Source organism: Corvus moneduloides, chromosome 12 (genome assembly GCF_009650955.1).
Source record: "Corvus moneduloides isolate bCorMon1 chromosome 12, bCorMon1.pri, whole genome shotgun sequence".
NCBI lineage: Eukaryota > Metazoa > Chordata > Aves > Passeriformes > Corvidae > Corvus > Corvus moneduloides.
This window is the reverse complement of record NC_045487.1, coordinates 6,967,438-6,993,608: the sequence shown is the minus strand read 5'-3', so window position 1 is coordinate 6,993,608 and position 26,171 is coordinate 6,967,438. Positions and strand designations below refer to the sequence as shown.

The window sequence follows — 26,171 nt, the reverse complement described above, 5'->3', positions numbered from 1 at the left end:
AGCGGGAGCCGCGGGCCGGGACGGAGAGCGCGGAGCGGGGCTGCCCCGCCGCCGCCGCGCTGGGGACAGCCGCCCTGGGCGCAGCTCTGCACACACCAGCTCCCGCCAAACGAGAGGAGGCTGCACACACAGCACAGCGCAGAACCTGAGCAGAGCTTCAGGCACAAACTCCTGGAGAGCGGCACGGGACCGACCCTCTGTGTCTGCCGGTGACGACAATACAGGTGTCCCGTTTCGCTTAGAGGGCACGGAGACTGACTACAGACTACATCACTGTTGTCATCCTCCTGTAGTATGTGGGGAATTTGCATTGGTAAAATACAGCAGGTGAGAACTAAGCTGTCAATGGTTAAAAACTGAGCCAGAAGGCTCTGTTATGAAAACTGCTGAGAGGGAGAGGAAAAGGGATATGGAGGAGGGCGGACCTGCCCTGCACTCACTGGTAAAACTGTCAGGAATCGTTCAGTTCGAGGGCCAGCTCTGCAAGCATTTCCTCACGAGACAGACACAGTCTACCCACAGCAAGCACTATCACACACTCCACAGCCAACTCATAAAAATAATTTAAACTTTTAAGAAAATCTCTGTTTTATTGTGTAATGTAGCATTGAAACATCTGAACAAATCAGTAACTGGGCTGTACAGGCTGCTGTTCTTTCATTTCTTTGGGTTATAGAGTATCTTGTCAGTACATAAACAACAACCTTTTGCATTATAAATTCTTTCCGAGGCATGCTGGTACAACACAAATTTCTCTTATCAAATGCAGCTAAGTCTAATTTCCAAACATCATGCACAAGAAACTCATCTAGTGACAATGTAAACTCAGCAGAAGGGCAGGTCACAAGTCTTGCTTGCTCACGCTCTGCAGTGCTGCAGGTTTGTGTATGATATTTGGAATGTTCCATGAGTGTGAATAATACCAGTTAAGAGGAGAGGAGGAAAACAAAAACAATTAAAAAAAAAAAAAAGAAAAGAAAAAAAAAAAAAAAAAAAAAAAAGAAAAAAAAGCCCGGGTGCCTCGGGATGGGCAGCTCAGCCGAAGTTGTGCAATGCTAGCCTGAACATGTCATTGGTGCAAACCCAGGCATCGTTGATGTTCTTTAATAGAAATATCTGGTGGAATCCCATGATAGGATCTTCATCAGCCTGCAGAAAGAGAGGGGGGGGAAAAGGTTTAAAACACTCTGTTTTTGAGAAATTTATTCCAAAACTCACGATAAGACAACTTAAAGCTAACATTAACAGTGACATCACATGCTGTAAGATGTGTAATACCCCAGGAGACACCAATACCACCAGAGGGTCTGTTCTGAGGGGCTTTGCAGACAAACACCCAGGGCCCAGTGACATGGAAATCCTGCAATGGCATCTGAAGTTGGGGTTTTTTGAAGACCTGCTGAAGTGTCACTCACCACACTGATGGAATGTGCCTGCCTCAGTGTTGAATCACAGATTCCTTGCCCAGGACTCAAGCTTAAAAGAAGTGGTTCAATTTTTAGCTGCTGAACTTTGGGTTGATGGCAGATGGGGATTTCTGTAGAGGTTGGTATCAACACATTGGCTGGATGATCCAGGTAATGATCTGGGTGTTGAAAGCCTTGCCAGAGCAGGTGCAGCTGGCCAGCAACATAGTACTTCCCACTTCCACTGTCCAGCAACAGCTGGAAGGGAGCAGAGCATTCGCTACAGATGTGACAGTGTGTTCTAAGCACAGGGAATGTCTGCAGCAGTGCCTCCACTCCTGCCTCTGAAAATATGTCCGGGTTACTACAATATTACTACAAAAGTAGAAAATAGTATTAGAGGGAGACTAGTACTCCCACCTAATGTTTATTTATCCATCTTCTCAGAGACACTGTGCAGGAATTAAACCCTCAAAATAACAAATTATTCCCAAATCAATCAGCTGGAAATGACACAACAGGATTTAATCTGAACAGCACACAGGAGCAACTACAAAACAATCTTCTGACGGTGGCTGTAGTGTGTTCAATTCAGCATTTTTGGAGGATTTTAAGCTTTATTCTTTCAACACATGACTATTCAGCTTCAGAAAAGGGGGGGAATGTATAAAAAGAGCCTTGAAAAGCAGCAGCCAGAGCAGCTCATGAAAGAGGCTGTCAAAGCACTGAATGTTCATTGGCAATGCTCTGCTGTTCACTGAGAACAAGTGAAAAGTCTGAAGAGCAAAGCAGACTACAAAATAATCAAAAAAGGAAACTTTACTTTAAAAAGATAATATTAATGGACTGTGAAACAAGTCAGGTTTCAGGAGCAACTCGCAAAGGACATCACTTATATCACAGAACAGCAAGTCTGCCAGAGCGCTGGTGGCATCAAGTGCATGGAAAGAAAGCATTCAGATCCAAAAACCACTGCAAGGATTTCACAGTGACAACTGCCTAGGAAGTTAAGTGGTGCACATGAAGTGCAGTTTCACTAAGCATATGCTAATTCACAGAGGAAAACCAAAGTGGGCCCTAGACTGGCCTCTCAGGAAAGTGATACTGAAATAATGATAGATATTTATTTATTAAACCAGCTGAGAGCTCTAAAGCAATCAAGGCAAGCATAGGGTTAGCAGTTATTAGGGAAGAACAAAGAACCAAAACCCAGAAAATGCAAATGCATAAACAGGCAAACAACACCCACATATCAAATCCTGCATGCATTTCTTATAATTTAAAAAAATAAAATGCTGCAATAAAGTCATAAAATTACAAGAAAAATGATCCAGCTACAGGACAGTTTCCTACTGAAGACAGTCAATTGAGTACAACTCTTCAGCTTGCAAAAACATGAGAATGGGGAGAACAGGCAAGACAAGTTACTATAAAACCATGAAGAACAAAGTGAATGAGGAAACTACTACAGCCAGAAATTAAGAAGGCAACAAGTAAGGCCAGAAATATGAGCAAGTCAGTGTTCAATACATGACTGAATGAGAGAAAAATCCTCAAAGCAAGACAAGTGCCAGTAGTCACTGTCCAGCAGACGAACAGGGCAGCTTGTCCCTCAATATACACCTGCTTTGCATGAGGCAGAGGCTCCCTGGGAAGGAGCCCAGTGTGAGCACAAGCAATTATGCTGGGTCAGACCAGCCGTCCATCTCGTGCATTAGCACATATGACAGCAGTCATGGCAATTATTTCAAAGTATTATCCTTACTACATATGTCCAGAAGAGAGGCTCACATATCTGTGCTGTAGAGGTGGCCTGTGCACTGAAGCCCATGGGTTTGTGCCTTTCCCAGCTTCTCCCGGGTATCCAATGTAACCCATCCCAGGAGAGCCTCACTGCTTGGGAGTTGGCAGGTTCTCAGCTCTCAGTTGCCCTCCTCCTTGCAGATCACTGAGGCATCTATTACAAGCTACATAAGTACTTTTCACACCAAATTTGAGCTTGTCATTACTGACATGACTATGCTTTAAAATATACATCTGGAAAAAAAATATCAGCACCAGACGAGCTTTAATGTAGGTCTCCTCGATTTCTGATAAGCCTAGGTAGGCTCTGATAAAAGCACTGCAGCTCTTGATGCTCTGGCTTAAGGAGAATTTCCTCCTTTCTTAAGCAGTTCAGGGCTGGACACATGAAGAAGGACTAAGAGGGAATTCTTCCCCCAAAACACTTGGTGTGGTACAGACACCAAATTCCCACAATGAAGTCACACATTATTGTTTTCTTTATTCCTTTCATGTTATCTCTTCATAGCATAGAGCAACAGTATACTTTAAAAACAAGGAAAATCCTAGACTATACCCAAGGTGAAGTAAATACTTTGTAGTCCATTCCCAAATTTTGACTATGTAGTATTAGCACATAGCAAAGGCTCACAGTTCAGTGACTCAAGATGCCCCAGAAAACACAGACTAATCTATCCCATTTTAGGTTAGATCTTCATCACAGCTCAGATAACACCACTAAAACTCTCTATCCTTACTTTTCACTCCAAATTCAGGCATGAACCTCAGGATTTGCATTCCAGATGTGAGCCCAGGCGCTAAACACAAGGGGCTTTAGTCTTCCCATAAAACTTTCCTTTGTGCAGTTCAAATTCTTCCATGACATCATTGAATTAAAACAAAAATTAAAGAAGTCCCAGAATCAGACTAGAAGGATCCTCTGATTTCCAGGCTAGGCTTTTGCTCAGCATGAACATAGACTACAGCAGCTCTGCATCACAGAACGGGCTGGGGTGATCCACAGAGGGGACCTTTAGAGATCACCTAATCCAATCCTCCTGTCCCAGGCAGGGACATCTTTCACTGCATCAGCCACAGCTTTGTCTAGCAGAGTCTTCAAATTCTCATAGAACAGATGTTTTACAAGGTATCCAGGCACCACTTCCCAGGGTTTCAGTCTTCCATGAAAATCTTCCCTTGTGTCCCATCTGTACCTTCCAAGTTACGGTTTCCAACCACTGTCCCTTGTTACACTGTCTGGCACCACTGAGAAGAGTTTGCTTTCAGGTAGTTGGAAATACTCAATCACTTTTCACTTATATTTCCAGCAGATTGCCCTTCACCACCTTCTCTCCCAGCTCCACAAGCTCTCCATCACTCACAATCCTGGCAGCCTTCTGACCTTTCAGTTTTTCTACATCCCTTCTGACCTGGAGGCTCCAAAGGAAGTCCTAAGCTCACAGAGCAGTGAGCTATGTCAGAGTTTGAGATGCAAGACTGCTTTGCACTTCAGGTGTAGCTACACAACTTTCCTCCTCTTGCTTGGTCAGAGAGGGTTTTACTTCTTCACCAGCACCTGAAGCAGTAATTGATTGAATTGCAGGGTTGCAACAACCCTTACCTCAAAGGAAAGGCTAATTACTTGAGACTGCAGGTTCTTTCAGATGTTAAGCCTTTTTTAACTGGCTTTAAGTGCTTTTTAAACAATGCTTCAAGTGTTCAGCATGCATTACAAAAACATCCAGTGATTTTAATTGCAAATTTCCTTTTCCTTTTAAGACTAAGAAACACCGCATAACAATTAGTTATTCACAATTAATTCTGCATCGATCACTTCAGAAATCACACTCTGGGGAGAGCCACAGATCTGCCACATGGCTCTGAGAACACACAAGCCACAGCCATGCTTCTCAGCCGAGCTCAAGGGACAGAAGGGCAATAAGAGAGCACTCCTTACTCAACCAGGACAGCCAGGACTGGAAGACAGGTAAGGCACAGGGTTAAACGTTGTGGAGGGCTAGCCTGAAGACTTCGTTGGTGCACACCCAGGCACCTTGAAAATTTTTCAACAAAAAGGTTTGGTGGAAGCCTAGAACTTGGTCATCATCTGCCTGAGCATGACAGGAGAAATACATTACTAGGTGAAGCACACTGAAGATACTGGGTGACATTCTGGATGAACTCTGGCAAAGCAGGGTCACACCAAAAGGAATTCACTCCTAAAGACTTAAACTGATGCTTACTCTTCCTAGTTGAAGCAAGCAGGCAGCACTCAGACAATGAACAGCAATATTAGAATAAGTGGATGTGTATTTATTATACCTCTACAAAAGGATAACCCCACCCAAACATTAATACCTATCAGCATCCATTAAAGAGGATCTTTGAAAGCAATTACTGCACTCCTTTAGCCAGCGACTTAAATTCCTGCTAGTGACATTCACCTACTTAGATGCTCTGTTACTCTACAGCATCTTCTCAAAGAAGCTGTTGTGCCCAGGCCCCTCAGTGTAGGTGATTATTCTGTTGCAAAAGGGTTTTTTATTTATTTATTTATAGTTCATACTGGTATTAGCATGCTGGGCTGTGGACTGGAGCAGCACAGAGACAGATACACATCCTGACCTTGTCATGGGGCAGTTATGATTTCGACTGACCGCAGTTAAAACCCCTCCCTCATGGGAGGCCAAGGGCTTAAAGCAACCCAAACCTGCAGATCTACTTGAGAATTAATACTCTGATAAAGGAAATAAGAGAGTTTGACAGTAGCAGTCCTTAGCCCCATTATTCCTTCAGAACTCTTCTTGTACAGTCAAGAAGAAAACTCAGGCTTTGTGATGATTTGGTAATAGTTCACCCCACAATATATGCAAGGGAAGTAGGAAGTTTTTCTCCTTTGGTTTATTTTTGCCCCTAATGATTTATATATCTATGGTTTAGGGAAGAAACATATGTATAATGGTTTAAGGCAGAAATACAAGATGTGCCTAGCTTCCTCAGAGTGAATGATGTTCTGAACTTTGGGACTAGCAATTCAAGCAACTAATGCCTCAGAAGATCTGTTTAAATATCATGCCAAGAATGACAACTTAGAAAAGAGCATGTTACAGGTATTTTAGCACTATTATTTTCTTGGGTTACTCTATTAAAAGCATTATACATGGTCCTTCATTACATGAAACAATTCAAGTTTTGAAAAACTGCAGAGGATTAAAATATGCATTAATTGTCCTGGGCTTTGAAGAATTTGTTTCGCAGTCCCATGAAAAGGATAATGGAATAGTAAGCAGGAAGAATGGCCTTCCCCTTCAACCCTTTCAAATTCTGCTACTGGTGGTCTTGGAAGCGCTCTTCCTTGTGCAAAATTCTCTTAGTTTTCCTTGAGACCAACATATGCAGGCTGAGCAGCCACACCACTAAGAAGGCAGCTTTAAATAACAGTGAGTATGCAGCTCCATGTTTGCCTGTTACAGTGTTCCCTGCTCCTGGAGCTACAAGTGAGCCACTTGTTAAAATGCACCATCTGCACCCAGCTATTCTCAGTTAGTGTATTGTACACAGAGCAGCACTGAGATGCAGTAAAATGCCTGTCAACATGTGTGAATTGGCACGAGAAAAAAGTATTCACTACATATGACAGCCAGGTTCATTCATGCCACAGACTGTTCCTGATACTGCATTTGTCCACCTCTATAAATATCACAACAAGGCAGAAGCATGAAGTTAAAGTTCTAAGTTGACTTCGACCTTCTGGACACTTGTTCTGTGAGAAGCAGCATTCCCAGGGATTAAGACGTAATTTTTAAAGCTAAGGTTTGAGACATATACATGTGAAGAGCAGAAAAACATTTCCTCATCTACTAAAAATTCACAAGCAAGTTGGATTTGATCATGACAGTAGGCATACTTTAATCCAGTATGTTCTCTCCAAATACCTGGATGCTCTAACACATGATCCCCAAATTATACTGAGTTATTTCAGCAAGCTGAAATTATTCAGAGGTTAAAAACAATACAACAGAAAATACTACTCCAAGTCATGGTATTTATGGAAAGTTCCCAGATTGCATTTACAATCCCTCCATATTAATGGATGAGAAAACCCAGTATCTTTACAGAATCTTTTAGAACTTGGTATCTTGCCACAGGATCCAACACAATCACCGTTGCAAGCTGTGATCTGCTTGGTAATTATGCAATAACCTTAAAAACATGACTGTGCAAAACTAGGTGCAGATGTGACTGGCCAAAGACATTGAGTCAAAAGGTCTTGATCACATCAGAGTTTTGTGCACACCCAAGAGCAAGGCTGAGGAGATCAGCATGTTTGTCCTGCAATTCAGTGCTTTCCATGGTCACATGTGGCTGCTTTTCCACAGAGTGTGTGCAGGTGGGACTGAGCAACAAGAAAGCTGGAATCCAACTTGCAGCTGGGAAGCAGGAGCAACTTTAATGAGAGCCAAAGCTGCCTGTGTTAGGTTCGGCAGTGGATGCACTGCTCTTCTCAGCTGCCCAGCCCAAAACGAAGAGAACAGCTTAGCAAGCAGATTCAAACATCCAGTCCTATGTTTGCTTAGTAAACAGTACAGTGTCAGTGGAAGTTTGAATGCTTTGGTACTGGAGGTGCCGTTGAATTAGCAGGAAAAGGAAATCTAACAGCTATTTTAAAACAAACTGGGTGCAGATAACTCTAAAGACTGGATGGCATTAGAGGCCTGACTTCACAGCATAGCTGGACCAAACGAACTCTGATAACTTCAACTACTGCTATGTAATTTCACATTTTTTAAACTAACACCCCCCACTGTGAGCAAGTTCTGCCTGCAGCTGACTTTCACAGAGTATTTTTTGCAGATTCCAGGACAATGTCTTTCATTCATAAGCAGCTTCATTAATTTACAAGTCTGTGGCCCTGGTATACTGGCAGACTGGGTAAGTTTACACAGTGCAATAGTATCAGTCACATAGCAATATAGTCATACTAAGCCTGAAAAATAATCTGATTCTTCACAAGAAGGAGCTGTTTCAACAGTAAGTGTTTGATCTCAGAGGCAACACTCCCATTGCTGAATCGGTTTTGATTACAGAGGTACTGGACCATACTGACACCAGGATTGTACTCTTGTGTCCTGTGACAGTAAATAAAAAGTATGGACGCACTGAAGGGTGGTCAGTTAGCAAAATGAAGTCTGCCAAATCAGAGCTCAATGCAAACAGGACATCAAGGTGCATGTTAAACTAGATGTGCTTAAATTGTCCAAGAACACTGTGATGATGCTTTTAAATGCAACAGAGGACACCAAAACCTTACTGCATCAGGGAAAGGGAAATACTGATGCCTTTAGAACCCACATGGTATTTGTCTGCACAAATAAATCCATGATACTTTGCTTGGCAGAACACAACTGTCAAATTACAGGTGGCTTACCTAGAACTAGGTGTCTGAAAGAAGGAGCATTTCTTGACAGTCTTGAATGGCAGAGGAACAATATCCCAATGCAAACTTACCCCTTTTCCTTCCCCACCCATGAGAGCATTTTAATGTATTCAGAAATCAGATGATTTAGAATCCTACAAAAATCTAAGACACAAACACTCATTAACCTGTAATGGAAAGAGTTTACCTTAAGCTGTCCCACTACCATACTGAGTATACAGCTATCAGGTGTAGGTTGGTGGTCTTGTGCTGTGATGCTGTGTTGTATCTTTTGGAAAGGGAGGCTCTGCAATGAAAAGAAATCAAAATAAGAAAGTATACAGCAATTGAATTATTTAACTTACAAAACAAAGATTGAGCAAATCCAACATTATGAAGTGTTAGACTATTGTGGCAGTACTGCACAGAAAACTGTTGCAAATGAGGGCACTACTCGTTTGGGGGTCAATTTTAACAGTTTTTTTCAAGCACCAAGAGAGGAAATAACATTGCCTTACACAGTGAATGGTACCTTTTCCTACTCTAATTGCACTGCCTGAAGAGCTTCAGATCATCTGTAAGCTCAAAGTTCATATGATGAAGGAACAAACCTCTGCTCTGAACTGGGTTAAAGGATTTTATCATCTAATACTTGAGGTTTACCAGACAACCCCGAATTTGCTTCTTTGTTAAAGTGGCTATGAATGGAAAGGAAAAGTGGATGAAGTATTCAAGACATGAAATCCACATATCCACCCTTCCCCTTTTTAATTCCCTTGACACTCAGGTAGCCAACGTCAGTACGTCTGGAGGTACTTGTGCAAGGAACACACCTCGAGGAGCACCGGGCATCGGAGAGTAATTCCCGTCTTTCAATTTAGACCACAGTCACATTCCAACATGGACAAGTCCAAGCAGTGAACGTGAAGTGTCTGGGGGATCTCAGAGCCCTGCATACAAATGCAATTTTGGGACTGTTTCCCCAAAAGCTGCATTACTGCTAGGTGCTTTAGTGGCGGTTCAGCATGGATGGAGCTCTGGGTGACCATGTGGCAGATACTCAAAGTCCAGGAACTGCACAGCATGGCAGCACGGGGCCATTCAAACCTCATGTGGCACTTGGATGCCTTTGCTGCATTTCCCTGATTTGGAAACAGGTTGAAACAGAGCCAAATGCATACTTTGACAAGTTCTGCACTTCCCTCTATTGGAACAGGCCTCAAAGACTTCCTAGAAGGCCTAGGTAGAGACACAAGTCCTGCTGTAACGAATATGAAGTGCAGTCTTGGCTCTACAAGCCTAAGGCTCCAGGAAGAATTCCAGGAAGCTAAATCCTTGGATAACAGAGAACACAGAAACTGTGGAAGGATCAGGACCTGAGGAAGCATATGAAGTGTAGGGAGCAGCCCTCTAATTAGAGGGATACTATTCAAGAACACCCTTTAATAAAGCCTGCGGTGTTTCCTCTTGGCTGGGAATACAGTCCCAACCAACTTGGAAGTGCAAAATGGACTGACACCTTTGTAGTATGGACAGACATAGTAACAACACAAAACCAGAGCCTTCTTCTCTGAACAACCAGCAGACTGTTTTCCAGGGTCACCATTCCAAACTTGAATGTGCAGAATACCCACACAACTTGCACAAGCACAGGCTGGGAAGTTACTTTGACAAAAGGGTACTCCAAAGCCCAGCCCCACCTCTGTACAAGAGCTTCTTGTTGAACAAGCCCCACAAAAAGATTCTTTTAAAAAGGCAGAGGGATGAAGGGGAATGAATGTAGTTGTGTTCAGGGAGGAAGGAAAGGCTTTGGAATCAAGAGCTCTGCAAAATGGTGACAAGGAACCAAAGACAAGGCTGGGTAAGACAGTGGCTGTTTCAAGTACCTGATTCCACAGGACAAGAGGAAATGGCCTCAAGCTGCATCAGAGGAGGTTCAAGTTGGATATCAGGAAGAATTTCTTCACTGAAAAGGTGGTTAAGCATTGGAATGGGCTGCCCAGGGAAGTGGCGGAGTCACCATCCCTGGAAGTGTTCAAGAAACAACTGGACATGGCACTCAGTGCTATGGTTTAGTTAACAAGGTGGTGTTCAGTGAAAGGTTGGACTCGATCTTGGCACATATTTTCCAACTTTAAAGATTCTATGATTGTCCTTTTCAGAGGAAAGGACGCCAAATGGCTGGCCAGCCTAGTGAGCTACTCATGTGATGCACTGGGAGAAAACCCACTGGAAAGAGCAGGAGTGTAGCTGACAGGAAAGACCACTGATTTTTAGGACAGGCAGAGGCTACTGCAAAAGGATGGCTGCTTATAGACATCCATCTGTACTGGAGCGAATGATTTTGTGGTATGAAAAGTACAATAGAAGTGTCTAAAAAGCATGGAACTACACAACAACCAGGGCTTTTACCATCCTCTGACATTAGAAATTGGCTGGTCTTTCACTATAAAAAGTATGGAATCCTCCTTGAAGTCAGGTAAGAGAAATCAGGCAAGAATAAAGTTAAGTAGCATAAACTCGCTGCTGGCAGCAAGAATACCTGTCTCAGCTTCAGCCTTGCTCCACTACATTCATAGAACTATGTAATTATTATCTCAAATGCTCAATGTAAATCAGGCTGCCCCTAATTAGCACAGGCACTCTGTGTGAAACAAGTCCAGCACCAATTAGGACAGAAGAAACAAGTGTCAACTCCCACACTGTAACAAGGCACAGATGTGTCAGTTCTGCAGAGCAATGCCCATACAACCTTGCCCTGCTATATGAGCAGACTGAAAAGGTGCCATACCATTGCTGTCACACAGCAAAGAATTTGATCTATAAGAAAATGCCACCTCTTTGTGCTTACATCAATTCACCATCCAGGCACTGAAGGACACAAGACCGCAGAAGTGCAGCAGAAATTCAGTGCCAAACTTTCAGGGATGTGCTGAACTGACTAAGCAGCTCCAGAAGCAGAGTAGGTGAGCACATGAAGCTGACACAGCAAAGGGAGCCCAGGCAGCTCAGTGCTGACAGAGGAATGCTGAACGACATTAGAGTCACTGTAAGCTGATACAGCTCATAACGAGCCACGGCAGTGGAAGGGCACAGAGTAACTTCAGTGCATTTCCTCCTTACTTTAAGCAGATGGATACAAGCCAGAAAAAGTTTCCCTAAAGCAGAGTAGTGTGTCTTCACTCACCAATTATGACTGCAGCAGGCATATAAATCCAGAAAGTCCACCTTGCAGCAGAGACAGGGAAGGTAAAGATGAGCTATGTCACAGTGAGAAAGGGGCTGGATTTGCACTGGGCTGAATCCAAGGCAGCAATCAGACACTGTGGCCAAGCAGACGCTTGGCTGGTTGGGTATCTAAATGGCTGCTAGCCCAAAAGTCTAAAGAGCACTGAGTACACAAACAAGCTACCCTGGAGCTTTGCTATCTCCTCACCTACAAGCAGCAGCTGCTGCTCTTTCTGAGATGTGCAGCCTTCTCAAAGGCAACACAGGTACCTAAAGCACAGACCTGAGGGTGAACCTGTCTTCACAGTTAAAGATGCCTTAGGTGAAAGAAGTAATTCCAAAACACAGGAGCAGTAGCTGTGCAATAAGACAAGTGTCAAGTTGCAATTATTTTTCTTCTCAATGTGTAATAAAAATGTCTGAAATACCACACTCAGAGCAGACTGTCTGGTGACCTAAAAGTGTGTCCTCTGCATATCTTGCAAGAGAAACAAACTTTCTAGTCTCATGACAGCATGCAAGTACCCCCAGTTTTGTAACAGAAGCATGGATTTACTCAAGAAGATAAAAATTCTCTTAAGTTTAACTAAACGAACATGGAATTCTGGTGTCCTCTCACTTGCTGAAGAGGAGACACATTTCAAAGTCCTGAACCATACCTGCTCATATCTGAACTGCTGACAAATCTGCATTGAGGATAAGTCAGCTTCTCCACTACAGAACTTATTTGCAGTTTACGTATCACAAAATAAGTTGTTCCTTGCTGTAATGTGTCTAGCCTTTCTCACAGACAGATCCAAATAACAGGTTTGCTATTGCTTCTTCCTTGGCATGCCTTAAAAGAGCAAAGACACCTTTCACTCCTCTAGATCAGAGGCAGCTTATGCATTAGACCTTTTAAAAAAATAAATCAATAATGTCAAATACAATTGCAGTCACAAAATAACCTTGCAAACTATGGAGTCAATTAACATTTCACCATTAGAGCCATCAGTGGAATAACTCACTACACAGCAGTAAATCATAACATTTCTTGAAGACCCAAGTTGGAAGCACAAGTTCAAGATTTTTGAACTGCTTAAGTCTAACTCAAATTTTCAGAAGCAATTATCTTCTAGTCTTCATAACTGTTTCCCAAAACATTCAGTAAGGATTACAGACTTACAGTGAGTTTTTCAACGATGGCTGCTTTGCCCTGGAACTGCTGTCCTTCCCACGTAAGGCATGATGCATCAATCTGGGGGAAAAAGAAAAAAAAAAGTCATCAACCTGCTTAGGTAACCCTTAAGCAATCCTGATAGGAGATTTTGTTTATTTCACATAAGTCCTTAGAATCCGGTTATTTGAAAACTACCTCAATGCGAGACAGAAAGAAAGCAGCAAAATCAATTGCGAAAGTTTGGAATAATCAACTAAAAATTAAGTAGGCTACATTTCATTATCATAAGTCTACCAGCAAAAAGAGTTCCTGCCTTTGGATTAAAGTCAGCTTTCAGAAGAAAATCTAAAGGATCAAAAGAAAAAAAATCCTAGGGACACAAAGTCAAGCATGTGGAGAGAGAAAAATATATGAAGAAAACTGACAACAGGGGTTGCACCACCAGGGTAGTGCTCCAACTCACCAAACTAAAGCAATTCAAAAGTGACTGGCCAGACCCCTACCTGGAACAGGTGACAAAAGTCTTGACTGACTTGGATTACACCACTAAAGATAAACTGTATCTTGTGGTGGAAGCAGTGATACAGGAATACACACCAAATCCAAGAGCTCCCTGCTGCATTCCTGCATGCTATAAAATTTGTTTGCTTCCACAGGGTCTCTGAAGGGAAAAAGCTTATCATTACAAGCCCATTTCTGCAAAATCTCCCCAAATTTACACAAATTGTGACCTTGGTGCATTTCGGCCACACAAAACAGGGTCCCATTCTCCACAGTTTAGGAACTCCACAAAACAACACACATCAGTGACCTGCATAATAGTTCTCCCAACTACATGTGCACAGGACTCTTCATGGAATGATGGAAGGCAGAAAGACCCTAAGGGTGAAAAAAAGCCAGGAGTTCATTGTGTGGAAGGCCCTACGTCCAGGAATTTAAATTAGTTTGTACTCACCACCATTTTGAGGATTTGATGTATTTTGGTAATAAATTGACAAACTGCCTAGAGACTTCATATTTAGAGCTGTGGTTAGAACACAAATTGCTTGGTTTTCTTCCTCTCTAGGCTCTGTACACAGCTTCTTGGGCAAAGTAAAGCAACAATCTGGCAGGTAGCAAGTACACAACAATCCCAAGAGCAAATGGTATCAGTGCTGCTGGATATTGCTGAGGTATAAGGAGGGGTGTCAGAGGGTGCTGAACCATTTCAATCCTCAAGAGCTTGCTGAAGCTTCACACAGCTCATCCAGCAGATGAAAAACTGGTCAGGAAAACAGGATATGCTGCTAGAAGACTTGTCAGCCTTGAACGTCTTGCTGCAAACTCCTCAGCCACCCAGCAGCATTCCTCACCATCAGCAATCAGCTCCACGCACAGAGCACTTTGCATGCTCTGGAGGAATCTTCCCCCAAAACTAAAAGCTGATGTTCCTTGGGTTTGTTAATTACGGTTTTTAATTCTGGTATCCAAGTCTACTTCACCCCAAATAAGAAGAAGAAAAAAAAAACCTAATGTTTGAGGAAATTTAAACTAAATTTACATTCATTTAACATGTTATTCTACATGTTTAAACTGGATTTAAAACTGTAAATCTATTTTAATGTTCAGAGGATTGATATAGCATGAGGTAAAAGAAACACCTGCAAGAACTGATAAACACAGGGTAGGACTTAAATTATATCCCACTTCAAGAGGGATCCAAGCAAATCCATGCCTGTAAATTAATGGCAAACTAAAACTAGAATGTTTGCTTTTACAGAGCACTTCATCACAGGATTATCATCAAACCCCTCCAATACAAACCACTGTCTACACCTAAACAGGGCTTTTGTGAGTCTGACTGCCTAAAAGGCAAACAAAGCTCAAAACAGAAGTGAAACATAAAAGAAAAGCAATAAATAAAAGCGAGTGTGATTGCACTGACTGATATTCCAGAGTCAGGATAAAGCCCACAATCCCACCCTGTGTATTCCCACACATCAGAACAGGGAATCCCAGACAGATAATGGGACAGTCTTAGCTCCCTTTTTGTGGATACTTACATATATTGCTCCTAACTGAGTCCTGTCTGCATCAAAAAGCTGGTAGTAATGTTGTACAAAGCTGGATCCAATCTGCTCCCAGATAGGCTTGTCTCCCATTCTGAATCCTCACCCAGAGCCAGTGACTATAAAACAAACAAACAACAAAATCATCAGAAAGATCACAGGAATAAACATAACACTTGGCTTGAGTATTAGCACCAAGAAACACATCCTCTCAGCTGGCCTGAATTTTTCTTTGAGATAAGTAGGACAAAACTCACCTCTGTATCCTAGACTTGTAAATAAACGTCTTGGATATTGAATGGTTTAGTTTCTAATTATAGATTCGGTTTGTAGTGCTATTTCAGTGTGAGGTCACATCTCATGTACAAAAGTGGAGAATGAGAACAAAACCGAGTGTTACCACCTTATCTTCACATACTTCAGAAGTTACACCATCTGAACAAGCTGGCAAGTGCTTGCTGTTTCAACTTGATCTCATTTACTGTAAACAAATGACCTGTTAATATGGATTGTCTGCAAGTGGCTTACACCAACTGATTCATGTATTTAGCTCCTCAGGTATTTCACCATCCACAGGCCATTCTATGAGTGTCCTGCCAATGGCCCATAACGAGAATTAATTCACTAGCTTGTTGTTTAACACAAGCTATCCTGTCACTGAGGCTGAAGTAGACTCGATGTTTATCTTTCAGCCTGTAATAACTTCAAGATACAAACCATGATTTTTCATAGTGGTGAGTATCTGCAGTTCCTAGTGAAGGTGCTGGAAGCTCAGAGGCATCCCACACTTCTGAACACAAGTCCTTCTATTCCAGGGGGATTAAGCATAGAGCATGCACAGCAGTGCGGACAGGCCCAAACTCTCATGCACCATCGGTACAGCTGACGGCTTTATCACAACATTACATTTTTCAAGAAAGCAAATTCATTTCTATTTATCCTGATCTCTCTCTGAAAGTCTGAAGAATTGTGCTAAAATTCAAAACACACAAATACTGCACTCAAACCCCACTACATGATATTTTAAGATCCGAGTTCACTTCAAACAAGCTATACTTGCTTAACATCAAGATATCAGCCACTAGTCCCTCTTTGCAATCCCTGTCCAGGAACCTTGGAGTTACAGGTTTAAATTGCACTGCAAACCTGGAAAGGTATGAAATTCTGTTTTAGGATACAGGACATAATAGTTATTTTGGCTTCCTTTAGCTGTCAATTACTTACACACTTGTATAAGATTTGACAAATTCCTAAGAGAAACAAAACACACATTCCCAAGATCTCCACAGAGGGTACTCCCAGGCCCAGCTTTCTGTTCATACTTGGACAAGAAAGCTCCTTTCATATTTTAGGCCTTTGGCAGTCTGAGCTTTACTCACACAAATGGGAACTGAAATGGGTTCAGACTTTAGGTTGGAAGTTTTAAGGTCACACAAATTTGGCCATACTTACAGAAGAGCAAATCTCTTTTATTAGATCAATGGGCTAACAGCAGGTAGCATCTGTGTTGTCAGGGTGGTAAATTCAACTACCAAGAACAACTGCTATCACATTTTTAAACATCCTTATTTCACAATCAGACACCTAGGCAGTATAGTCAACATCAAACTCACCAAGCCTGCACACTAACATAAAAATTCAAAGTCTTGTTGCCACACAGCTGTTGTTTCAACTGCTCCAAAGAGATCTACAATCTGGTGTTAGTCACCATCATGAGCACTCCACTGATACTTGCAGTACATACCTCAGTCTGGAGGAGTTTACCCAGTGTGGCCACTCCTCTGGGAAAGCATATCACAAATTACAAAAACACCCAAGTACAACAGATTTAAAAAAAAACCCCAAAAGCAACCCCACACTCACATCCCGAACAACTTAAACCTAGTTCTTTACAAGTGAAAAGGTGGTATTGATTGCACATCCATAACTGATTAACTGCAGGTTAGGCTGGTATGCAGCCAGAAATCAAAGAACTTCAGCTTGTATTAGGAGATTTTATTTTGAAGAAAAATCATCCTAAAACCATGGCACCAACTCCCTGGAAACTCTACTGAGTGGTGATGTCCACCCTGCTGAGAGGTAGGGCTCATGTCATATTTGGCAAATCAGAAGCAGTAGGACTTAAGTTTGATGCCTGCAGTTTCCATTCCAGACCTGTGGGTACCTACCTAGAAGTGTGTAGTTTGGGATGGCTGCAGTGGAGCCAACAATCAGCACAGGGGAAAATCATGTTGATTCACTTTCTATGGATCATCGCTGCTTCAACTTCAACATATGAAGTCACATCACTGTCAGATATTCCTAAACATTCAAGGGCAAATCTAGTTGACACTATTGATGCTCAGCAGTCACACATCTAACACTGAACTGATGTCAAGGACAACAAAATAACCACCAGCTTATTCTCTTGAAGCTAAAGCAAGTTAGCTATTGCCATATTAAACTTCCCCCCCCACAAGATGTGCATTCGCCCTTAACAGCTCACTGTACCATCATACAAACCCAAGATCAAGCTGTGCACCAACACTGCACCTCATTTAGTCCCTCAAGGCACAACAGCCTCACTCAAGATCACCAGATGCTTCTGGTCAATCCTGAAACTGTGAGAAAGCCTTAGAGACTGCAAGGAATAAAGGAATTCTTATTTTAAATATGGAAAGTAGAATTATGGGTTTTAGATCTAAAAATTAGTATGTTAGCTTGCTATTTCCTCCTAAAAAAAGAAGGGTACTTGTATTTTGACCAGTAAAATACTATTAAATAAGTAAAATAAATAAAAATCAGCATAAATTTGACCAGGTATAACATTGATTTTTTCAGAAATGAGAACAAGCTAAAAAAAAATGCAGCTGAAATTAATGACCCTTGACTAATTCTTTTTGTTTGTTACAACCTTACTCTCTTTCCTGTACCATTCGTATGTTGTTTTGCTGAACACTCACTCTTCCTGGAAAGGTTTATTTTCCTTTTCTGATTTGTCACCTTTTCCTCCATGCTGTCTTGTGTTTTCTGCCTGTCATTACGGATGTAAGAAGCTTAGATGTACCTAAAGAAAGAACAAGATGGGAATGATCTGTGTCATCAAGCCTAGTCCCTTTCAGTGAGACACAACCCATGTAAGACTGTATTGATACATGTATCAGTTCAGTATTTTAATGAGATAAATATAACATAAAAGGCTTTTAAGATCTACTGCAGACCTGTGAGGATAGCACAGGTTCTGATGTTGTCAAACACTAGGGCAACACAGAGGTGCTTCAGACCCATCCAGCCAAATCCATCCACACTTCACTCACATCTGTCCATGGTTACAGAAACACGGACTAATATAAAGCCAGCTAAAAGAAGTTTCAATAAGCTAGAAAGCTCCTAAGATGTGGCACACCTGTCCTTTTAAAGGCACCTGCTGAAAGTTACTACTGTGTAAGTGCATTACTGGATATTCCACCTTAATTCCCCATGGAAAAGGAGATAATTTCCTTAAGCTAATGAATTTCCTTGCCTTTGTCACTTCAAACCAAACCTACCTCCTCACATCCACTTAAGAACACCACAGTCCATTTGATGAACAGCTTCTTCACAAAAGCACAGCAGCAAAGCTGAGCTGCCAGCACACAGTGTAATACTTAATTCACATTATTCACTCTATTTCTTGCAATCTGCTTGCACTAGAGAATTTATCCCCACCCCAAATACCACCCAGCAGTCAGTGCTGAAGTGGAAACCCAATACAGTGCACAAAAGCTGCAGCTCCCAGCAACTCTGTCTTTAACAGGTATATGCCAACACTGCTGAACCAAAGTGCTTCTCCTCAGGGGCCTTTTGCAATGACATCAAAATCGAATTTTCCAATACCTCTGTCAGACTGTAAGCTCACACATCAAGAGTAAATTCCACCCCTCTACACATCTCTCACCACAATCCCTACACATCTCATCCTACAAGGTACCAGGGCATCCCGGTGTTTGCTTTGCATCCATCTGCTTTGGCACGTGGCAGACTGCACCAAGAGCAGGACAAGCTCAAAGACCCAGCAAGCAGTAGCACCAACGAGGAAGCTGCACCTATAAGACAGAGAAGATCTAGAAGAGAACAGAGCCTCCACACGGGCCGCGAGTGATCTTGAGTGGTCTGGCCTCAGGCAGATTTTTTTATCCACAAAACCTAAAAATACAGAATCTTTTCTATTGCTTGTCCCAGCTTTGGTGCTTCTGTCTACACACACTCCTCTTCCATCCCTGCCTTAGCTCTGGATGTGAGAGATTAGCACGAGCACACCAACACTACCCATAACTCCTAAGGGGAACACAGTCCTTAAGAAACTCATTTCTGCCACTGGTCTCGATGAAACCTCCTCCTACTGCTTCCTTCACAAGCTACAAAACACACGATACTCTGTCAGTTTGCTGCAGCACAAAGTCCATCTTTCTCCTCATGTGGCACCACCAGAGCTACTCAGAAGGGTAGCATGAGGAAAAGTCACTTATTTTACTTGGAAAAACAAGACTAATAAAGACATTGCCTTCTCTGAAATACATAAGCGCCAGTGACATCTGGAGCAGGTGGGCTACTGTCACAGCTCTGCAGTATGGAGGAAGAACAAAAAGTTGCTTCAGCCGGTAGTTATGCTTTACCACATTATCAGACCTGGACACATGTAAGCTTGCTGCTGTCAATCAAAAAAATTAAAGTCATTCTGAATTGGAGCATGGTAGGCCTGTAATTCTAAAAGAATACTACATTTTCATGGAAAAGTCAACAAAACCTAGCATGAGCAATAGTAAAATATAAATTACTAAGGAAAACAGAGGTGGTTTGCCAGGGATTGCCACATTTAAAAAGCAAGATGTATTCAAAGAATCAATAAACAACCATCATAGGCAAAGAAGGTCTGTAAAGTCTTCCTGGTCTGCAAAACACTAAATTAAAAAAAATTTAAAAAAAATTTTTTAAAAAAACCCCACTGAATTTAAAGAGGAAAAACCTCAAACCAATACATTCTAATGCTAGTGGAGAAAATTGCCTTCTATTATTCAGTTATGACTATACTTATTCCACAAGTAGTCTCAGCATAAGTAAACCACGCTCTCAAGATAGCAAAGACAGCCCAATGCACCACCAAAGTTAAACTCTCAAGATTGAATTCAAGCTTGTTTTCTGGAAGATCTAAGAACCAGTGCAACAAAATAGCACCAACACCACCCTCAAATCTGTGCTGCTGGTCCAGTGACACATGTGAATCCACAGCAAACATGGCTTGGCCCATCAGCTGCTGCACTGTTCACTACTGATTAACAGGAGAAAGTAAGGACAATGAAAGAGCTCTCAGCTTTTTCAGTTCCTCATACTCTTGCAATTTCTACCATGCAGGAATTTTAGATCACTCAGATTAGAGAGTCAGCAGTCTTTAGACTGGTAAGAAAAGTAAAGCAGCAAACAGTTTTAGACTATTTTTCCTTCAGTTGCTTTTCTTTTGCCACTAAAATTTGCAAAGACAGGAGCGCCTCCAGTGTGCACTTTCTAGGAACACAATGGAACCAGCATCACAAGACCAGATAATCTTCTTTCAAACAGGTCATCTATTCAACTCCACCAACAACCACTTGATAACAGATCATCCTCCTTTAGCAAAGGATACACTCCCAACAGAGAAACTATGCAAATTATCACAGAATAATGCAGGTTTGCAAGGGACCTCCTCCAGCTCAAAGCAGGAGGACAAACCTGTTCCACAGCCTGACTGCCCTCATACAGAGGGCAGCTGTCCTGTGTCCTGCCCGAATCCCATCTGTTCCAATTATGCCCCTTGTGTCCTGCCCTGGCATGAGGTACCCTGAGAAAAGCCTGGCTCCATTCTCCTGATAATGGCCTGACACAGACTGAGGCTGTGATTAAGCCCTGCTCAAGCCTCCCTAGACTAAACAAGCCCAGACCATGCAGAATGCACAGTAACACAGGGATGAAGAAATACTGGAGCTTACTGAGGGACATCATGCCTCATCAGCCATTTATCTTCAACACACTGCGACTCTGTCTGGTAAATGCCAATTCAGTGGTCAATCTTTCTCCCTTTGAAAACCTATAAAATTTCCAGTTGAGGAACAAATTTCTGCTTTCAGAGACTGAAGATGTGTTTCTCTGACACATTTCCACAATCATCTCCACAGCAGCTGACTGATCCACAGAGGAGAACCCTCTGCAAACTACAGCTCAAGGCCAATCAGAAACCATTGACTTCAGAGACCTCCACCAAGTAATTGTCATGGACTGCTCTGTACAAGAAATTACATTATTCTAAATATGCTTTTCAAGCTAAAAATAATTAAGTCTAGATATGAGAACAGTGAATGGATGGAAAGGGAGAAAGGGGAAGATGACAAGGTCCAGACTATTTCCTTCTGGGAAACACATTTACTTTCCCCTTCTTAGTCTTTTTATTCCTCTACTCCAACTTCATTGAAACAAATTAATGAGAGAATTATGCCAATCTGAAGTACATTTTTTTTGTTAGAAATGTCAGCAAGTGTAAGGCCACTAGTACACAAAGCACCTGAGGAAGACTCTGGGAAAGCCTTCACTGTGCCTACAGCTTGATGCTCATCTCAACTGCAACCTGACAACCCAAGAGAGCCACACAGAGTCAGTCAGGATGATTTTCATATATACAGATATATATTACGTGTAACTGCAGAGGAGGACATAATGTTTTGTTGTTAAGCAAAAGCCACAGTGCTACACATCTGCCTTTTTTCCAGAGTATTCGTCATGCAAGCCAAAAACCAAATTTAAGTTTGCAAGGGCTGAAGCCACATTTCCTTTCCCCAAAAGGAGTGCAAGACTGCTCAGTTTAAAAAAAACCAGGGGAGGCACTGGGGAACTGGAGGGGGAACCACTACACCCTGTTTTTCTTTACCTTATAGACACAGTAACAAAACATTTAATGGCCAAAGTTGCCACAATATCTACGAGTTTTAAAACAACATAAAGGAATTACACTTGCAATGTTACCAGCTATTAGTATATATTGCAATTCCTAAACTTACCATACTCTACACTTTCACTAACTAAATGACCCTTTTATTAACAGGAACAAAAGAAATCCCAGCAGAGAGAACTGCAGAAAGTTGTTACCATTTGCATTTTTCTAAAGACCTGAACAAACACAGATGTTAAGCAAATATATTTCAAATTATCTAACAAATAACTTGCAACCTTTTATACAAATAATAATTAGGAGCCCATTGGGAAAACAGTTAAATAGTCCAAAAGTGAGCCAAAATATCACCTCACTTTAAATGAGATCAGGCATTTCACTATATACAGTAATTTTGCTACTTCTAGGTGGAGGTCTGTGAAATGCTTTTTTTTTTGTTGCTGATAAAAGAAAACTTAAAGTCACTACACACAAATACAGAAATCACTGCTTGAACATGACTTCTCAAGAAGGCAAAAGAGTATTAACTTGAGAAGGCAGCTGATTAATGAATCAGAATTAACTTTCAGGCAACATTTCTGCAACCAATTCCTACTCAAGCATTTACTTGGGCTTTTTTTTTCCAGTTCGACTGCAATACAGTAAGACAGTACAGCTCTAAGACACATTTACACTGGAAATTATGGACTTCGAATGAGCTGAATTATTATTTCAGCCTGCCTAAGACAGGAAGTTCAAACTGAATTGCAAGAACAGACTCTTGGGGATTTAAATGGCTTCAGAAAGCTATCTCGCATTAACTGAATGCAACACACACTCCTTGCTACTGCACACCTTTGCAGGTTTTGATTGTTTTCAAAGCTGAAAACTGACAACAGCCCGAGAGGGGAAGAAAAAATTCTCTCTTGCAGATCATACTGGAAAATGGCAACTCAAAATAAAAAACTACATGACTGCAGCAGATCACTGAGCACATGCACTTTGCTAGTTTGACTCCAAGGAAGCGTGAACCTTTCACGTTCAACGTGACAAAGCGATTCAACCATGTCAGGTAACTTCAGTCCTCTCACAACCTTCTGGCAAGACAGAAAACAGCAAGAACATTAAAAACACTCGAAGGAGAAGCATAACCGAGCACACCTTCTGCCCTGCACAAACCATCTCCTCTCAGCTCCCATTCACCCCCTTTACACTCCTCCCTGCGATACCGAGCCGTCGCAAAGCAACGCAGAAGCACCGATGGGCACCAGGCCGAGAAGCCTCGGTGCCTCTGAGGGTCGCGGCGGCAGCGCCGGGGCCCGCCGGGGTGGCTGGCGGAGACAGCACGCCCGGGGAGCGCCGGGGGCTGCCGGCGGGGCGAGGCGAGGCACAGTCCACAGCTCCCCGTAATCCCCCGGCCCCGCTGGAGGGATCTGCCCCCCGAGCCTGCGAACCGAGCTCGCCCCGGCCGAGGCTCCTCGCTCCCCCGGGGGAGCTGGGCCGGGGCCGCCCACCCCTCTCAGCTCGCTCGCCCGCCCACCCACCCACCCATACGCGGGGCCCGCCAGTTCTGGGCACAGCCGGCGATGGCTCGGCTCCCTCCGCCGCCGCCCCTTCGGGACCGCGCTGCCGGCGCCTCAAAGACGGGGAAGGTCAGGGCGGCTCCGGCCGGCGGCTCCCGCCCAACCTGGCCCGCGGCAGCCGGCAGCGCCCCGCGGCGGGGATAGGGCTGGGCCACGGGGCCACGGGGCCGCGGGGGGCGAGCGCGAGGTGTGGCGGCGCCGTGTGCCGGCCCGCGGGCGGTGCCGGTCCCAATCCCGCTGCCACTCCCGGTCGCGCCCCCCGCACTCACCCGCGGCTCCCACTATGGCGGCGGCAGCGGCCCCGTGCGCGGCGCGAGCCCCCTCAGCCTCCCTCGCCCGCGCTCCGGCCCCGCCCCGCTCCGCCCGGCCCCGCGGCATGCCGGGACAGCGAGTCCCGCCGGCCGCCAACCACGCACTGGGAAGGGCGAGTAGAACTACAACTCCCGATAAGTCCCGCGCCGCACCCCGCGGTGGCTCATTTGAATGAGGGAAGGGGCCCGCGCGCCGCTGGCCCCGCGGCGGCGCCCCGGAGCATTGTGGGATCGTGGGGGAGCGGAGCGGGGAGGGGTCCTTGGGGAGTAACGGGGACAGCGCTGTACCCCTTTGGGAGAGGATTGTATCCCTTTGGGATAGGGCTGTATTCCTTTGGGGGAGAGTTGTACCCCTTTGGGAAGGGACTGCACCCCTCTGGGACAGGGTTGTACCCTCTGGGACAGAGCAGGACCCGTGGCCCTGAGTGGGGACGTAGGTGGTCAGCCACAGACAAAACTGCAGGTCCTGAAGTTAATTTTAGTTCCCCCCATAAAGGATTTACACTGACAATTTGTTAAAAAATTGCTTGGCTTGATTGCAGTGAAAAGTTATCGGAGAAGGTGTGGGGTGGTAGAAAAACGCCTTCAAATAAATACTTGTGAATAGGTAAATGGTCTAAAAGCGTGGTTTGGGTCTCACTGGAGCCCTCCCATATTCCCTGGAGCAGCAGCAGAGAGGACTCATAAAGGTACAGGAGTTGGCAGGATTTTGGATTACATGGCTAAATGGGCTGTGGACAGAGTTACATTCCTAGATTTCTTGTGTAACTGGAAAGCTGAACTGGTAGGTGATCTTGTACTAACTACAATGCTGGATATGGGCTACTTAGGGAACACATGACTTGTTTAGTGCTTGAGCTCTGCAGCTCAGGGATGCTGGGCAAGAATACATCATCTTAAATAAAATTATTAACCCTCTGGGCCAAAGGCTATCATATTATTACATAAAAACTTTTAAAAACCTAAAAAAAGCCCCCAACAAAACAACCAAAAAAACCCCAACCCCCCCCCCCCCCCCCCCGTAATTTCTAGAAATAGGTACAGAACCCAAAAAGGGAGTCACTATTAATCTCTAGAGGAATTGTTATGACCTTAAAGTTTTCCCTTAGAATCATAAAAGCAATTTAAAATAAACATTCTTCAAGTCCCCTTCTAGGGCTGACATTTGAGAATACACAGAAATGTGACAACCAAAAATAGTCAAAACTGGTAGAAGAAAAATATTGCAAGGGTACAGGCTGGATTAGAATACAGAAAGGTGCAGGGTTGAAAGAGAAGAAAAATGTTTGCACTGAGCAGCAGCACAGGGTTTTTTGTTATCATAATAAGGTGCCTTCCTACAGAATTAACCTCTTAATTCCCTGAGGTGTGGTTGCTCACTTCCTTAATTTACCAGGAAATGTGAGAAAGTGTGCATGAGGAAAAATGTCTGCCTTTATCAGAGTTTATCCTCCATTGGAACGGACCCACAAGGATCATTGAGTCCAGCTCCTGGCCCTGCACAGGACAGCCCCAACAATCACACCATGTGCCTGAGGGCACTGTCCAAACACTTCTGAACTCTGGCAGCCTTGGTACTGTGACCACTGCCCTGACACCTTTGCTGGTTCTTAATTCACCTAAACCACACCTGCTGGCCCAACACTCAAACCCATTCCAGGACCCCCAAACCCACACAATTCTTTGTCACTTCCCACGATCTGATCTCCCCTTAGTACAGAGACTCTCCACAAACACTCAGTTTCTGTTTCCCCTGGGCTACACAAAAGTTTAGGTTGTAGTGCACCAAGTTCCAGCCCCATCCCTGGGGTTGGGTGTACAGTGGTAGAGGCAATATTGGCCACGTGGACCTACAGACCTTTTTAAATAAGGGGCCACATGCTTCTTTCCTCTAACTCCCCTAATCCTTCAGAACTTCATCAGAAGCTCCCCAAATATCCCCATACCTGCCCTCTGGATCCACAGCTGCTGTCACCATCCAGAAGCGGATAATCTTTTTTTTTTTTTTTTTTTTTTTTTTTTTTTTTTGGTGACAGCTTTATTTTAATCCTTCATTCCAATAAACATATTTGCTCTCCTTCCCTGTTAGTTGTTTTATGACACCTGTTTCTAGCTGTTTCTCTACTTCCAGTCTTCTGGAATCATCGCAATGTGCCTGTGCCTGTACCAGGCACGCTCCCAAGGTGGCACACGCGGTCTCTTTACCATCTCCTCTTCTGCCGCAGCGGCACTGCTGCGTCTCTCTATCACCTCCTCCAGGTCCAATCCCTTCTCCTTCACCCATTCTATCCCTAAAGGAGAAGGGGCACAGCCCTGACTCCCCAA

General features: G+C 43.5%; 1 protein-coding gene across 1 annotated transcript; it reads right to left on the bottom strand.

The window, feature by feature from the left end:
• Positions 1 to 560: 560 nt before the first annotated feature.
• NUTF2 (nuclear transport factor 2) lies at positions 561 to 23,890 on the bottom strand. The gene is made up of 5 exons (XM_032121813.1): positions 23,805 to 23,890; positions 15,034 to 15,158; positions 12,998 to 13,069; positions 8,813 to 8,911; positions 561 to 1,149 (listed from the first exon to the last, which is right to left on the bottom strand). The coding sequence occupies exons 2-5, from the start codon at positions 15,130 to 15,132 to the stop codon at positions 1,036 to 1,038; spliced, it is 384 nt and encodes a 127-aa protein (XP_031977704.1). The 5' UTR covers positions 15,133 to 15,158; positions 23,805 to 23,890; the 3' UTR covers positions 561 to 1,035.
• Between the last annotated feature and the right edge of the window lie 2,281 nt (positions 23,891 to 26,171).

Bases quoted from the DNA above. Each gene is read 5' to 3' on its own strand.
- NUTF2 (XM_032121813.1), bottom strand. From the start codon at position 15,132: ATGGGAGACAAGCCTATCTGGGAGCAGATTGGATCCAGCTTTGTACAA. The intron at 13,070-15,033 runs GTAAGTATCCAC...TTTTTCCCCCAG, and splicing joins CTCAGTTAGGAGCAATATAT to ATTGATGCATCATGCCTTAC. The intron at 8,912-12,997 runs GTAAGTCTGTAA...TTTTCATTGCAG, and splicing joins CCATCGTTGAAAAACTCACT to AGCCTCCCTTTCCAAAAGAT.